This window comes from Chanodichthys erythropterus, chromosome 3 (genome assembly GCF_024489055.1).
Source record: "Chanodichthys erythropterus isolate Z2021 chromosome 3, ASM2448905v1, whole genome shotgun sequence".
Lineage (NCBI taxonomy): Eukaryota > Metazoa > Chordata > Actinopteri > Cypriniformes > Xenocyprididae > Chanodichthys > Chanodichthys erythropterus.
Genome location: NC_090223.1, coordinates 14,951,807 through 14,969,587, shown reverse-complemented (window position 1 = coordinate 14,969,587; position 17,781 = coordinate 14,951,807). Strand labels below are relative to the sequence as shown.

Genomic DNA, 17,781 nt, shown 5'->3' with positions numbered 1-17,781 from the left:
GGAAGTCTCTGTAACTGGCAAATTTAAAGAAAATTACCGTAGTTTGGCAAATAAATAAATTACGGACAGTTACATACGCATTACCAATCATGTAGGCTTTATGGTACACATCAAACAAGGGATTCAATAGTAACTTATAATGTTAATATTAATTGCTGAGTCCACGAATGGCTTGGGTATGCAGAGCATTCGCAGCTTATATGGACCACATGCCACTGGTATATCGTTCCCCAAAGTGTTAGCAAACACAGAGCGAGTTCCCTTTCAAAACACCGAAAGCGGTAAGCATTTTTTAAAAATCATTGCCGATGAAAGCAGAGTAGAGCTGGCCCTTTAACTCTCTGGAGTCAGGAAATGCACCAGCGCATTTTGCAGGATTTTTTTCACATTGCAGCAAAACAGACTTAAAATACTCTGTCATTTTTTGTCATAGAGACATAAGTAATATATCAATTGAAACTATAGAATATCTTCTTTTATTTGTGTACACTCTGAGTAAAAACACAATGTTGTGCTTTTTGCAAAATAAAGAAAACTAACATGATGCGTGATCTCTTGTCTCCCTCTGAACGAAGTCCAATCTGATAGTTCTCAGAAAATGAACTGTAACTTAGTGAATACTAGTCACAAAAAAATGACTTATGTCTAAAGAAACGTTGAAATGTCAGGTTTTAAATTGTGTAAGTCTGTGAAGATTCCATCTTACCCCTAATTACCCACATTTCTTGTGTGTATACCCTGTTTATTTTGGTTTATATTTGTTTGGTTTATTTGCATAAATGTTTGTTGTTTAAAAATTACTTTGGGTTATTTTTCCTAGTCTAAGGTGCACATTAGACGACAGAAAAAGGACACCAGGAGTTCTCTTTCTTTCTTTTTATTTATAGTTTACCAACTTCCATTTTCTTACCTTTTGTTTCTGGGATCATGGCTGCAGCATGGTTCCAGGGGTGGGGGTTTAAGAGGAAGTGCGGCCTTCCTGTTTCCTTTTTTATGCATCCCAGAGGAATTATGGGTAGTGTAGGCATAGTCTACTTAACAGTACCAGCAGGGGGGGTCATTGTTTCATTGTGTTTATTTGAATGTATATACAAATGTGGTGTTTTGTTTATTTTATTATTTATTTATTTATTTATTTATTTTTTGTATTTATTTGGGTATTATTGATTGTTAATTTATTTTGAATTTGATATTCAATTATTGAGTTTATTTATGTGTTTATGTATATGTATGATTTTTCTATTTTCCCTGTGATTATGATTTGATTTGACTCTTGAGTTTTAAATGGCTCACTGTGCTTGTTAGAGTCAGTTCTGGTTGGGGCCTCCGTGAGGAGGGTCAACATTAGTGTCCCGGGTTTAATGTGTTTTGTTATTGTTTTGTTTTGTTTTGTTTTTTTGTTTTGTGAAATGCAAGTTTTGAGTCAATAAACACATCATATTGACTTCAAGCAATGTCTCCCCGCCTTTACTCCGGCCATGTCCCTACAAAGTCAAATCGAAAACAAATATTCTCTGTTTATGTAATCTGAATGAAAAGAGACACATGTCAGAAGCCTGTGATTCAGCTCATTATTCAATTCAATTCAATTCACATTTATTTGTATAGCGCTTTTCACAATACATATCGTTTCAAAGCAGCTTTACAGAGAATGCATGTCAAAATTAAAATTTAAAGAAGAATGCAGTTAGCAAATAATGTAATAATTTAGGTAATTAATTTACAATCACTGTTAGCATTTTACTTGAAGGTAGAAGCAATGAGCTCCTGGAAAAATGAATTACATATTAACAATAATTAGGATATATAGAAATTTGGGAATGTGCATGTTGATCCAGATGTTGCATCTTCTGAAGTCCTCGCATGAGTTGACGGCGTCTCTTCACAGGTGTTGGTCATCTGAGGTCTTCTTAAGAGGCTGGATCTAAACTGTAGCTGATGTACTTTAGTCACCTCAGGACGGGCGTTGCTTTGAAACAGTCTGTACTGTATGAAGCGCTATAGAAATCAGCTTCAGTTTGGATCCAGCCTCTTAAGAAGACCTCAGATGCTTTTAAAACAGAAAAGCAAATGGATAATAATTAGCATAGCTGCTGTTAATGACATTAAGCAAATATAGTCATGTGCAATTGATCTGGTATGAGATGCATTATGTGAATGCTTGGCTAAAGAGATGCGTCTTTAATCTAGATTTAAACTGGGTGAGCGAGTCTTAGCCCCGAACATTATCAGGAAGGCTATTCCAGAGTTTCGGAGCCAAATGTGAAAACGTTCTCCCTCCTTTAGTGGACTTAGATATCCTAGGTACAACCAGAAGTCCAGAGTTTTGTGATTTTAAAGAGCGTGAAGGATTGTAGGGCAATAGAAGATCGGTTAAGTACACAGGAGTTAAACCATTTAGAGCCTTATAGGTCATTAGCAATACTTTATAATCGATACGGAACTTAATAGGTAACCAGTGTAGAGATGATAAAATTGGTGTTATATGATCATATTTTCTTGACCTGGTATGAACTCTAGCAGCTGCATTTTGTACTAATTGTAGCTTGTTTATTGAGGAAGCAGGACAAACAGCTACTAATGCATTACAGTAATCTAGTCGAGACGTCATGAATGCATGAACTAACTTTTCTGCATCAGAAATAGATAACATATTCCGTATCTTAGCAATGTTTCTGAGGTGGAAGAAGGCTGCTTTTGTAACATATGAAATATATTAGACAGCAACTTGTCCTTTGAAAATCATAACACCCAGGTCTTTAACTGTCGAGGATGGAGTAACAGTACATCCTTCTAAATGCAGATTGTAGTCTGAGAGATTCTGTGTACAGGTTTTTGGCCCAATAAGTAATACTTCAGTCTTATCTGAATTTAATAGAAGAAAATTACTAGTCATCCAATGTTTTACTTCTTTAACACACTCTGTCAGATTGGATAATTTAGAGATTTCATCTGTTTGTGTTGAAATATATAACTGAGTATCATTGGCATAGCAGTGGAAACTAATTCCATGTTTTCTTATAATATTGCAGAGTGGCAGCATGTATATTGAAAATAGCAGAGGGCCTAACACAGATCCTTGTGGCACTCCATAGTTTACTATCGTTATCTTAGATTTTTCCCTGTTTAAATAGACAAAATTGTGACCGTCTGATAGGTACGACCTAAACCACCGTAATGCCTGTCCCTGAATACGAGTGTAATTTTGTAGTCGATCTAGGAGTATTTTATGATCTATAGTGTCGAACGCAGCACTGAGATCAAGTAACACTAGTATTGAGATACAGCCTTGGTCAGAAGCTAGAAGTAAGTCATTTGTAATTTTAACGAGTGCAGTTTCTGTGCTATGATGAGATCTGAATCCTGACTGAAATTTTTCATAGATAGCGTTTTTTTGCAAGAAGGAGCACAATTGGGCCGACACCACTTTTTCTAGTATTTTAGACATATATGGAAGATTTGAAATGGGTCTGTAATTTGCCAATACATTTGGATCTAATTGTGGTTTCTTAATGAGAGGCTTAGAGATAAAGACGAGTTGATAATATTGAGAAGAGGCTCTTCTGCTACGGGTAACAATTCTTTCAGTAGTTTAGTGGGTATTGGATCTAATAAACATGTTGTTGATTTAGACGCAGTGATAAGTTTATTTAGCTCTTCCTGTCCTATAGTTGTAAAGCACTGCAACTGTTCTTGAGGGGCGATAATTGAGGCTGAATCATAAAACTCTGTTAAAGGTTGTACATTTACAATTGTATTTCTGATGCTTTCGATTTTCTCAGTAAAGAAATTCATAATGTAATGAAATGTTTTGCTCTGGTGATGTCTGTTCATTTGTTAATCTAGCCACTGTACTAAACAAGAACCGTGGATTGTTTTGGTTATTTTCTATGAGTTTGCGGAGATGCTCGGCCCTGGCTGCTTTTAGAGTATTTCTATAACGGGACGAGCTGTCTTTCCACTCGATTCTGAAGACCTCTAAACAAGTTTGTCTCCATTTGTGTTCCAGATTACGAGTTTCTCTTTTGATAGCGTGAGTAATACTGTTGTACCAAGGTACAGTATTTTTCTCTCTAACCTTTTTAAATCTCATCGGTGCAACAGTATCTAATGTACTAGTGAAAATGGTGCACATACTTCATTTTCTCAAGATCATTTGTGTGTTTAGGTATGATGAGCAGCTGAGACAGATCAGGCAGTGTTTTTTGTGAATTTATCTATAGTTGTCGGGAGAATTGTTCTACCTAGTCGATATCGCGGCGCAATTTGACAAATATCATCAGTATGCAGTACGCATGTTACTATATCGGTAGGACTGATTCCATGTGATATAATTAAATCTAGTGTATGATTAAGACAGTGAGTGGGTCCAGTGACGTTTTGTTTTACCCCAAAGGAGTTTAGTAAATATGTAAACGCAGCCCCTAACACATCATTTGTATTGTCAACATGAATGTTAAAATCTCCAACAATCAGCGCTTTATCAATGTTGACCAATAGGTCTGAGAGAAAATCTGCAAACTCTTTTAGGAAATCAACATAAGGCCCTGGAGGTCTATAAACAGTAGCCAAAGCAAGAGATAGTAGCGACTTTTTACTTATATCTGAAAGTGTAACATTTAGCATAAGAATTTCAAATGAATTAATCCTATAATTTGTTTTCTGAGCAACATTAAGAATATCTCTATAGATCTGGGGAATTTGGAGGCCAAGTCAACACCTCAAACTCGTTGTGCTCCTCAAAGCATTCCTGAACCATTTTTGCTTTGTGTCAGGAGCATTATCCTGCTGAAAGAGTCCACAGCCACCAGGGAATTCTGTTTCCATGAAAAGATGTACTGCAACAAAGGTCTGCAACAATGCTTAGGCAGGTGGTATGTGTCAAAGTAACATCCACATGGATGGCTCTGATTTTGGATAGACACACGGAGAGGCAACAGCAACACAGTTATTTGATTTGGGCTCATTTCATTCATAAAGTTCACACGCATTATTGCATATGCGTAGTGATTTTACAGGTTTATGTATCGCACTATGATCCCCTGGCTCACCAATTATCCATCAAACACAAGGAGTGACTGTTTTCAGTCTCAGACAAATATTATTCGGCAGAATTATTAGTTATCCGTAATTCGTTATCATTTTGAAGCCATTATCTGTGCCTTTCCGAATAAGGTATTCAGCTTCGTTATGCCTGATCGGTGTACAACAGGTTACTAAATATTCCTACATATATGATTGGTTACTGTAACACTGATCTGCTCAAACTGCTTTCAGAGCAAAACATTGTCAGAATAATGTTTAAACTCTACTTGGTTATATGGTTAACTGACTTGTTTTATAGACTAATCTTGTGTTATTTTCAAGTATATAAATACACAGACACTAATGATGAAACACAAAACAGCTGGGTGCAATGAAACAGGATAATGAGTCCGGGAAGTGTGTTATGGGAATTGTAGTTCAAAGGTGTGGTGAGAAGTAGTCCGTGTTGGAGTGCCCTCTGGTGGCTAACTAGGGCACTCCAACTGGTGATCATGACATTACCCCCTCCCTACGGAGCGGCTACCAGCCGCTCCACCAGACAAAAAAAAACAAAACAAAACAAAACTCTCAGGAGGGAGGTGGACTGGAGGAGGACCAGGGGGAGGGATGGTGGGCCAGGTCCAGAGCTTCCAACTGAAGGCCAGGGGGGAGCCGGGGGAACAGACCATGGAGGCTCTAGTGGGGTCGGAGTCCTAGCTGAGTGCCAGGGCGGTGCTGGAGGAACAGACCAAGCGGGTGCCAGCAGGTCTGGGGTCCTGGCTAACTGCCAGGGCGGCGCTGGAGGAACTGACCAGGCGGGTTCCAGCAGGTCTGGAGTCCTGGCTGATTGCCAGGGTGGCGCTGGAGGAACTGACTAGGCAGGCATCAGCGGGTCAGACGGCCTGGGCGGCGGCAGCAGCGGCAGGTCAGACGGCCTGGGCAGCGGTGGCGGCAGCGGCAGGGCAGACGCACTGGGCGGCGGCGCCGGCAGTGGCAGGGCAGATGGCCTGGGCGGCGGCGGCGGCGGCAGGGCAGACGGCCTGGGCGGCGCTGGCAGGGCAAGGCGCTTGGGCGGCACCGGCAGGGCAAGGCGCTTGGGCGGCACCGGCAGGGCAAGGCGCTAAGGTGGCCAACAAATGACCCCTGGGGTGGTCTCCGGGCCCACCACGGCCTCTGGGAAGGCCTCTGGACCTATAGCGGGCTCTGGGAAGGCCTCCGGGCCTTGAGGGACAGAAGCAGCCTTTCTCCTCTTCTTCCTCCTCTTACGAGGGTGGCTCTGTGCCTACCTCCTCTGTAGACGCCGGAGCGAACTCACAGGCTGGAGCGGGCTCACGGGCTTTCCTCTTTCTCCTTTCCCTGCGCCTTCCAGTGGGACTTAGGAGACCAGGGTCAGGAACCAGAGATGGAAAGTCCCTACGAAAAGGTACTGGTTGACCCGGTATTGCCCACTGAACCCGATGGTGGAGATACTTAGAAAAACCCCAAAAATCCAGAATCTGAAGACCCTCCATCTCCCATTGAGGCAAAGGGTCATCTAAGCATTCATTAAAAATTTCTTTCAGAGCCACGTCATTATAGTCCAGCCCAACCGCCATAGACCAAAACGCCTGGGCGAAGCCTCCTACCTCCATTCCCTCTTGGCGCAGAGCAGTCAGAGACCGAAGTCGAGCCATCCGCTCCCACATGGTGGCTGGCGGAAGAACCCTGAAGCTCATGCTGCTGGATCTAGTGGTGATGGTGTTTTCTGACATGGAATCACAGAGACAAACAGGTAAGATCCAAGTGCAGCATTTTAATGGGGCAATCCAAAGCGTAAATCCAGAAACAGGCAAGGGTCAAAATCCACAGAAACAGTCCGTACACAAAACAAGAAAAAACACAAAGAAAACCAAAACAGAGAAACCAGGAACATCCATGAAAACACCATAACAAAAGCAGAAACAAACCGGGTATAAATACACAGACACTAATGATGAAAAACAAAACAGCTGGGTGCAATGAAACAGGATAATGAGTCCAGGAAGTGTGTTATGGGAATTGTAGTTCAAAAGTGTGGTGAGAAGTAGTCCATGTTGGAGTGCCCTCTGGTGGCTAACTAGGGCACTCCAACTGGTGATCATGACACAGTGTTGTCATTCACACACCTGATACTATCCATACAGACACAGTCTCTCTGGTGTGTGAGGTCACCAGCCCTAAACTTGGCCATGTCTACATCATGTGGAAAGTGAAAAAAGAGCCTAGAAAGGGCTCAACCAGCGCTCCCATTCAACGAGATAACTTCATGTCTGTTCTCAGTATTCTGACAGTGTCGAAACAAGAGTATGAAGATCCCAGTAATACTATCATCTGTGTAGTCAAACATGCCAACATGTTCTGTACACAATGCTCATTACAAGTTCCAACATCTAAAAGTAAACAGCCACAGTCAGAATGTCCAGTGTGCATTAAAGATTATTATTAATGTACAGCAACTCTCTCAAGAGATCATGACGTGATCTGTTGTTCACTTGTACGTTCTCCAGTGCTTCTGTCCTGTTGCTCTCTTGCCAAATTATAAATCTTTGATGTTTTTATGCCTTTTTTTTTTTGTCTGTATCTGTATCAATGTTCTGTAAGGGTCAAACATCAATGCCAAATGACAGCCAATAATATATGTTTAATTTGTTATTGCATGCAAATAAATATGGGCACACAAAAGCATAGGCAATATAATATCATAGTGTGAAAAATCAATAGTTTAAGAGAGAAAAAAAAAAAGTATTGTGAAAGTGATACTGTTAGCCTGTTCATGCCCTCTAACATTTTCATATTCTGTTCTCTAGATCTTATAATTTTGAATCAAAATGAAGAATATGCATATTTTATCAAGTGTATGGTGTAATGCACTAAAAATGAGTAACGGATGGTTGAACATTATTCTCCGATCTGGAAGTTCACATCACCCTGGAAGTTTACTTACCCCCTTCCCTAACCAGCACTTTAAAAGTGGGGTTCGTAACACTGGTTCCTTCAACAAAAAGCCAGAGGATTTTTCTTTTAGCTTTTTGATGATTGAAGAAAATAAGCTCTTTGATCAACAAAAGTTTATCTTTCTTACATGTTTTGTTCTTCACAAATGAACAACTTTTTATGAACTTTAAAGTATAAATTTAATCGAAATTAAGTAATGTGAGTCATGTATTTGCAAAGCGAGTCATGTAAAGATTGCTTTCAGATTAGGATGTTAATTCTAACCTCAACCAGGAGAGGTCGCTGGTTCCTAATGATAACCATAGTAATTACAGTGTGAGCATACTAGTTTGCACGTTAACATGAATGTTTACCAAAATAAGCAACAAGAAAAATTTACTATGAAAATCATGCTTTCCAGTGGTGTGTCCGCCATTTTGCCACATGAGAAATGTATGAAAGATACACTGGTGATGCCAGAGTTGCGCTCATCTCCAAGGTAAAATACAAAATCTGCCTTTGTTGAGTCAATTGTGCACCAGCAGGAGAGTCCACAAGTTTCTTATTGAGACAAGTCGTTTTGATTGTAGGAATGTTGTCTGAACTGAATGGTAAATGTATATGTTTGTGGGCAGTGTTGGGTATAGTTACTTTGGAAAGTAGTTAGTTAGGTTACAACGTTACCATCAATTAAAAGTAATCAGTTATGATACAGCGTTACCTATTCATAAAAGTAACGCGTTAGAGTACTCATGCGTTACCAAAAATTAAAAGCCGTTTGCAGCGGCTCACACATGACAGACACAGCCCCCGGCCCCTTTAAATGCACCTAGAAGTCGTGACTCCCGACAATGAATAACGTCAGTCATCCGACTAAATTAACACTGCAGGATAACAATAACAGGAAAGACAGTCAGCAATAGGCTATTCCACATGGTGTTTTATTTATTTATTATCACAGAACATATTATTAATCAAAATTCGCACCTACCCAGCCCGGGTAGCCTAGGCTACTGTATATTATGAGCACCACAAGATAACTCCTGATTTTTTTCTTTAAATAATGCAGTTATCAAAGTACAAGTATGCTTACTTGTAAACACAACCTTAAACAGGCTTGCAGATTTAAATCCATTTAGAAATGATGAACAACCAGCCAGCCAACGATCTAACAGAAATTAACAGCTGCCTGTCAAACAAAAATGATAACAAACCGAATTAAATCCTTCACTGCCACACAGGCAAATGACAAATCGCTTAATAGCCGAACTAATTATTATTAAAGTGTCACTCACAGTCACAAGCCTAAATTCGGTTTGGATGTTTGGATGCGAGATGTTTTTTTAAATTTGAGGTAGAATTTTTTGGCGGTCGGCAGAAGCTTTTCACCAACGCAGAGTGTGCATTTTACCGTTATGTTCTTTTCTTTTTCGTTGACAAATTGAAAATAATGTGCGTACTTCCATAAACCAAACGCTGTCCTCTCTGCCATCTTGCCGGGAGTTCGAAAAAAAAAAAAACCACAAACACACCGGGTCAGGCGCAGGGCACAGACATATCACAGCCATTGACTTTACGATCACAGAGCTTCGGCTCCGCTGATACATCCGCAGGTGGCACAGTAGACCTAGGCCTACTGTCTGACAAAAAGCAGGCTGCAGTCGGGATTTTCCTTTCCTTAAAATAACGGATTACTTTTTTTTAAAAATAACGAAGTTACTGATTACTTACGCACGAAACTAACGCGTTAAGTTACACATTTCAGGAAAAAAGTAATTAGAGTACTCTAACGCGTTACTTTGTAACGCGTTACCCACAACACTGTTTGTGGGGTGCTCAAGTATGGAAATTTATGCACTGAATTGTTATATTCTTATATCCAGTTATTGTTAAAAATAATGTTACAGGATTACAGGAGGGTGAATTCTGTTACTCTACCTGACTGCTATCCATTTCCAAGAATCAAAGACTGTATAGATAATGTTGGTTCAGCAAAATATGTCACTAAACTGTACTTACTAAAGGGATGTTGATATTGACAGGTTCCTTTAACACCTACACCCTTTGATATCTCAGACTTTGTGACATCTGATTACTTTCTACAGAACACTGTAATGACGTTTGGGATGATAAATGCTCCTGCTATGTTCACGCAGCTAGTAAATGTGTGCCTAGCTGATGTGCTAAATTGTAGATGATTTGGTCATTTAATCTCCTGATTGGTTACATCACATTAATACACTTAGGGAGGTATTTACTTGTCTTGCAAGAGCTACTCTGACTCTAACTAATGGGGACGTAACAATATTCTGTGTAATTAATTATCACCTAAATACTTTTTTGATAGGTAATGTAAGAATGAACTTGATCAATTATAACTCAAAGGTAATTAAATTACAGTGAATAAGAACCGAATTAACTGTAAATTATTCAGAATTTTTATTTAACACTTTATCAATTATTCGCCCAACGAAAAATTGAGGTTTAAGTATTTTACCAATTCTGGACAAAATATTACCCTGTGGCCAATGGTAATAATATAAATTTATGATTACTGATATGAGCAAGGTAGCACAATCTTTAGTTTAAGGCAGTAATTTGGCAAGCACAGTACAAGACACTTGTAAATGTGAAAAATCAAACAAGACTTTATTTGAACTAATCTAATACACACAAACTAATCTAACAAACACACACACACATACACACACACACACACACACACACACTCGCACACACTCATTCATTCAGTTACAGGGAAATTGTGAGATTGTTATCGGGAGGTGAATTTATTCCCCAATTGTCTAGCTTTAACAATATTCTTTGACCATAACCTCAGAGAATTAATATACTAGCAATTCAACCACAGTTTCATTTGCTTAATAAAAATTGCAGAAGCTCAGCAAATTTAGGAGACCTGTGTTACTTGCGTTAGATGCTCCTGTAAGAACGTGTTCCAAAGGAATCTTTGCGGTGCTGCTTGGTCAAGAGTTCTAAAGGACGGTGTTCCGTGGGGAAATAGTTGGCTTTGTAGGAAATGGAATCTTCATGAGTGGTTGCAGGATTACGCATTGCTGCGTGGATTTCTCTCGTCGTCTTGAGGAGTTGCTGGAACCAAAAGACTTTGAGCGAGTCTTCTTCTGCGAAGTTCAACGAAGGTTCTTGCGGGGGGTTGAGTGAGTTCTTGAAGAGGTTTAGCTTGTAGGCAGGACGATGGTCAGTCCACCGACTCAGCGAAGGCCAAGGCGAAAAAGCACAAGCAAAGGCAAAAGCAAAAACACAATGCGTGGTTTTGGGTTTTGAACAGTTTGTTGGTTCTGCCTTTCCAAGTGTTTTAGCCAATCAGATATGGTTTGGGGTGGGTCCTACGCCCAATTCTCCTGTTCTTGTACTTAATTAGCATAATGTCCTTACAGTCCTTTGTTATCAAACTTTTAAGGATTTTGGTCAGAACTTTGAGAAATTAACTTAGCTAGTTCAAAAGTCGTACATCTTACATAAATCATTTTTGCACCAAAATACTGGAAAGCATTCATCCATCACAACCATACCAAACAGTACATATTTTTCTGTAATTGAGGTAGATTTTCCTAAGAATTTACCTGTAATCAATATACAAAGAAAGAATTTTAGTCCCCAGGTTCAACTTTATGGCTCACAAATGGTTCAGTGGGGGGAGTTGGATCTCTTTGATCTTTGGGATGTGGAGTTGGGTTAATTTGGTGGGCTTCGTTCAGGAATAATCCTACAGTAAGTTAAATGTGAATATGCAATGCATAAAAACTTGATGCAATGTGATACAGGCAGATATGAAATGATGACAGAAGCAAACTGGAATATAAGGAAAAAGCATATTTTAATAAACAAAAGTAAATTGAGAATAACAATTAAGTCTGATAAGAATAAAATAAAATAATGTAAAAACAAGTAACTGAATTAAGTAAAAATAAAAGGTTCAGTAAGAAATAAACTTAAATGCATGAATCTAAATACTAATTTTAAAATATGACTAAGTCCATCTAAATATAATACTGTATCAAAATGATGAAATGTGAAGTATAGTAAAAAATAAGTAAGGTAAGGAAGTAAGGTCTATACAGAATGCATGAAGTCTTAAGTTCTGCTACACATGGGAAAAAATTAGACATAGGTTGTACCTACGTGATTAGAAGGTTCTGGAATGTGCCTTTCATATTTGCAAAATGTTTAAGATATTTTAAGACCTATTTGGCACATTTTTGGTGTCAAAAAGCTTTCTTGCAGACACTCGAGAGCAAAGTGCACCTTTGGTAACTGCATTCTTGCCAGTTACACAGGAAATCCTTTTGAGCTTATTGTGGTTTTTGAACACAACTTGGCAAGTAGTCAATTTTTGAGATAATGTATGTCAGAGTCAGACACAGACTACAAGCCTGCATTTCCTACAGAACATGTAATGCATCTCAGTCATAAAACACATACTTTGTGAACCTGTCTGAGGTCACATTCTCCTGAAAAAAAAATCCTGATACTTGTATGTGGAATTAAATCTTGTCTTTAATCCTCTTCTAGTGTATTTGATGAAGGTGTAGATAAGCTCAAGAGTCACACTGATGAATGTAATAGAAACTCATTTCTGACTGTGATTTGAGAAGAATCTTAAATGAGATGTAAGAGTCTTACTCTTTATCTGCGCCATTACATATATTGATCCAAACTCTTAATAGCTTCCTTTTTCGAGTATTTTCTCCATTCATCTGGGATCTTACCACTCGCCTTAAATGTTTTACTGTAGTATTTTTTCAGATCTTTCTTGAATCTGCACACAAACCACTTCCAGTAGGGCAGTTCAGAGAGATCAGAGGTGATGCTCCAGTCTGCATAAACTCCTCCTGCTCTTCTGTAATCTCTATATGGAAACCTTACATCTGGTGTATAAAAATACTGATCGCTTGCCACTAAATTTGTGCAAATATCAGCACAGAGATTCTTTATTGAACGGTAATGTGTGCCATTAATTCCCCTCACTCTATGGAAAGGAGCACTGTGATCTCCATCATGGTTTCCTATGGTGTTGGTGCAGGTGGCTCCACAGAACGGACACTGAACCCAACAGCACTGACAGAAGTGATCAATCAGAAGCTTGTCTGGCCTGAACTTATAGTCTAGATTTACTAGTAAAGTCCTATTGTCAAATCTACTGCTGATGTCAGACATTACAGCAGGAAGTTCTTGTCTTATCACATCTTCTAGGAGGTTGATATCATCAACATCATCATGTTTCACTCCACTGAGGTTTTTTTCACCGAAGATCAGCTCACCTGAGAGCTTCTGTGTGAAACTCTTCAACCACAAACCAACATCTCCTCTGTTCACTTGAACATGTTCAGTAGATTCATGTGCTGCTTTCATGATCTTCTGCTGCAGGAGTTCAATGTTCTCCTTAATCTTGGATAAAACATTGACAAAGAACTTATCAGTGATGTACTGACTGACTTGATGTTTGATGAAACTCTTGAAGTGATCTTTGGGATTATGAATGTAGTTCATGTATTTGTCGAAATCTTCCTCTTCTGCCAGTGTCTTCAGGATGCGTTTCTCCAGGTTTGATCTGTTTCCATTCAGTGATTCACAGTTTGATCTGATTTCATCCGTCAGATCTCTGGCAGTCTTCTTGTAGACACTCTGCTCAATGGGCTCTTTCAGTTTCTGACAGATGATTTCTCCAAAAATGGCAGCCGATGTTGCTCCATGACAGTATTTCTGGAAAATACTATAGAACTCTTCTCTCTTCTTCTTAACAAATTTTGCTTTCCTAAACAGTCTGTGTTGGTCAGTGATCATCTTTTTTGCCTTCTTACAGATGGAATAAACCAAATCCATGAAGAATGTTTTCTCAAACTCATAATTCACAGGTCCTTCCTCATGTTCTGTTACTCTCCTCTTGATGTAACCTGTGAGTTGTTGAATGTAGCTGATGTTGTAGCCCATCTTTGAAATGTTAAATGACTGAATCATTTTGTCTGTCTGCTGAGCAACATCTGTGACTAATGATCTAATTTGGGTTTCCTCCTCTTTAGAGAGACTGTAACCAAACGTATCTTTAGCTGATCTGTAGGCATTTGTGAAAGATCCTGTAGATCCACTGGTTTTCTTTAACTGTACATAATCTGCATAACTATTCACAGGGAAAATGCCCTTCATCTTCATCTTCCTCTCTTCTACAGGCGCATTTTCATACATGTCACGGAGGATCTCTTTCACATCTCTCATTATGTCAGTGTCTGTAATTACAGGAGTGTCTCTGATCATCATATCCACACTGTGTCCCCAAAACAAATCAAACACTTTCTTCAGTGTTTCTTCATCATTTGTTTTGTCTTTGAGTTTTAAGGCAAGTTCTTTGGTCTTTTCATAGAGAGTGTTTTCATGATGTGTCCTCTGATCATCAGTCTTTTTCTTCAGGTCTCACTGCTGAAGAATCTCATTTAATTTCCTTTTTGTTTCTCTCACAATGTTTTCCTGAATCTCTTTGATTTTTGTTTCAAATGATGTTTTCCACTGAATCAGTATATCAGCATATGTGTCTTTCTCAAAGAATTCAGACATTGATTTCTCCACTTCTTCACTTGTCTTCTTCAGTTCTGTTTGAAGATCAGTTTCATCAACCTCATGGATTGCTTCATTTTCTATATTGTTGTGTAGTTTGTTCTCTTTTTCTATCATGGCACTGCGGAGACTCCAGGACCACTTGCTGTATTCGGTCTCCAGTTTCCTGTAGGCTGAAATTTCCAGAGAATTTCTGAAGCTGAAGACGAATCGTTCATTCAGTAAAGCTTCCCAGAAATCTTTAATATGATCTTTTAAGTGTGTCAGCATCATTCCATGTGATTTTGAGGCATGAGACATAATGGTTTCCTTTAGTTCTTGAATATTCTCACAGTACTTTGGGTTTGGTGGTGCCATCGGTGGGCTTCCCTCCCAAAGCTGAGCAAAATACTTCACATCATTCTGAACATCAAATTCAATGACATCACTGAAACATCCTGCATCATAAACTACTTCTTCAGCAGCGAGTTTAGTCATGTCATCCAGTCTCTCCTGCAGTCATCTCCTTCCCTCCAAGTTTTTCTCTCCAGCTGTGACGTCTGAGACGTTCTGATGCACAAACACACAGCTGGGATTCAGTTTGACCTTCTTCATCCTCAGGAAGGCCTGAACAACAATCTGAAGAATGTCCTGCATCTCAGATGGGTTTTCTCCAAAGATGTTGATTAATGTCAGATTTGCAAGACCAACAACAAATGTGGCCAATTCATTGTCATGATCTCTTGTTGATCTTCCAGCCAGTTCTAGAGCACGAAGACCCTCAGTATCAACAACCAGAATATAGTCAAAGTTCATCTGTGTTTTCATCTCTTCTGACACTTTGACCAGCTGCATGAAAGCTCCTCTGGTGCACCTGCCAGCACTGACGGCAAACTGGAGTCCAAACATGGCATTCAGCATGGTGGATTTCCCAGAGCTCTGAAGCCCTAAAACTGACAGCACAAAGACTCTCTGGTCTCCCAGTTTCTGGATGAGTTCATCTAGAACAGCAGAGATCCAGATCACAGGAACATGAGCAGCATCTCCATCCATCAGCTCTAGTGGAAATCCAGAGATCATCATCTTTGCTGCAAGACTCGAGAGAGAAGAGAAGTCAAACTGAAGATCTTTCTTGTTCTTCTGCACAGATTCACATGATTCATAGATCTGACTGATCTCCTGCATGATGTGCTCCAAACCAAAGGTTGCAGTTTGAAGTTCCTCAGATATTCTCTCAAGTTCCATTTGTTCAGCTTTGAGATGTTCAGATTCATCATGATTCTCTTTCATTTTTAAGACTGCTGACCATTTTTCATTATACTTACGATGTAGAGAATAAAGGTCAGCTGAGATATATTCATCCAGCAGGATTCTAAGCCATTTGATGAAAAACAATTTCTCATGTTCAGCATGTGAGTTCATTTGTTTTATGAAGAATTTCATGAACTCACTGATGTCAGATTCATGCTGTTGTTCACGGATTTTCTTCATCTCTGTTTGTTTTCTACTGATGTCCATTTCTATGTCATGTGCTCGAGGTCGATGTAGTTCTTTGTTCTTCTGACTCCACTGATGCCACAGTTTCCCCTGACAGGGCAGAAATGATTCTTTGATTTCTGTCAGATTTTTCTTCTCCAGTAAACTCATCATCTGCTGTGCTGCTTCTCTTCCTCTCCTGCAGTCTTCATCATCTTCCTCATCTACTCTGATGTCTGAGTGTTTGGACACATCTTCAAGTCTGAGAGTGGAAGATGATTCTGAGAGACAATCATTTATAGCTCTTCTGAGTTCTTCAGATACATCCGACTGATTTCTGTCTTTAAAACTGATTTTGAATTTCCCTTTCTTCGTATCAAATACAGTCGAATCATCGTCAGAAAAAAGACAAATAAATGGCTTTCTATTCCTGTACATGTTTTGTATTATTGCAACACTTTTGTCATTTCTGTCCAGTTGTTGTAGAAGAACAACATTGACTGTGGCCATTTCAGTGAGGATCTGCAGCTGTTTCTCATGGTCTCCTGCATCACCATGTAGATTACAGAACGCAACACAGTCAGTGAATTTATCATCATATGATCCAGAGGGGCAGAACCAGGCGATCTCCACCACTCCATCCATCAGGACTCTGGTTCTGCTGCTGCCTGGGCAGTTCCTGTGGAAGAACGTGTTGTGTTTCTCATTGATCAGACTGTTCATCAGCTCAGACTTGGATGAAGACACAGAGCCAAACCTGAAGAAAAACACCATTGGAGTTTCTGCCTTGTAGACCGGCTGGATTTGACTGATAGTTTCATTGTTGGTGTTTCTGATCTTCCAGCTCTTGGTGATTTGTCTGAATGTCCAGAGAGGAAACTCAATCTGTTGTGTGAATGGATCAGGAACAAGCAGAGGCAGAGCGTACTGACACTGGGACAGTTTAGTGACCATCAGCTGCTTCAGGAAACCATCAGCACAATGAAACACGGCCATCTGAACATCCATCGGGTGGATTCGCTCAGATTGGCTTGTTCCTTTGTTAGACAAAGGTATTTCATGTAAAATATCACTCTCGTCTTCAGACGACTTGTTTTTTTGTTGAGTGCGATCTTCTTCATTGTTCTCTTTAACATTGATGTATCTTGCTCTGTAGTTCATCAACAGTAGTTTTTGTATGAAAGTCTGAATCAGCTCTTCAGAACAAGAAACACTTGATTTTAATGAATGTGAAGTTAACTGAAGAACATCATTGACTTTCAGTTTATTGTGACACTTGGCTTCAAGATGAAGTTTGTGAAACAGATTTTCCATTTTTTCATTGTCTTCCTGTTGTAAGTGTTGATCTGCTCTGACTTCTGCTATTCCAATGTCCTTTTTTTCTCCCTGTTTAATAGACAATAATTCACAATCATTTAAAGCAAAGATATATTATTATTATTTATAGCGATAATACATTTATTTTATTCATTGTTTGCATTACTGACATAAACTGTCATTTCTTCTGACCTTTCTTACATTTTCGAGTCATTTATATGGATCATGAGGAAAGTCATTCACATAATCAATCTTATTTTCTGAGCATTCAATCAAAACCCTTTCAGTTTAACTGCAGTTCACCAGAATATTACAATCAGATTCCCCTAATGGGATATAATACTAGATTAAAGGGTTAGTTCACCCAAAAATGAAAATTCTGTCATTAATTACCCTCATGTTGTTCCACACCCATACGACCTTCGTTCATCTTCAGAACACAAA

General features: G+C 39.2%; 1 protein-coding gene across 1 annotated transcript; it reads right to left on the bottom strand.

The window, feature by feature from the left end:
* Positions 1 to 12,001: 12,001 nt before the first annotated feature.
* LOC137008747 (interferon-induced very large GTPase 1-like) lies at positions 12,002 to 17,395 on the bottom strand. The gene has a single exon (XM_067370467.1). It carries the CDS (start codon positions 17,332 to 17,334, stop codon positions 15,064 to 15,066), a length of 2,271 nt encoding a protein of 756 aa, XP_067226568.1. The 5' UTR covers positions 17,335 to 17,395; the 3' UTR covers positions 12,002 to 15,063.
* Positions 17,396 to 17,781: the final 386 nt, after the last annotated feature.

Bases quoted from the DNA above. Each gene is read 5' to 3' on its own strand.
- LOC137008747 (XM_067370467.1), bottom strand. From the start codon at position 17,334: ATGGAAAATCTGTTTCACAAACTTCATCTTGAAGCCAAGTGTCACAAT.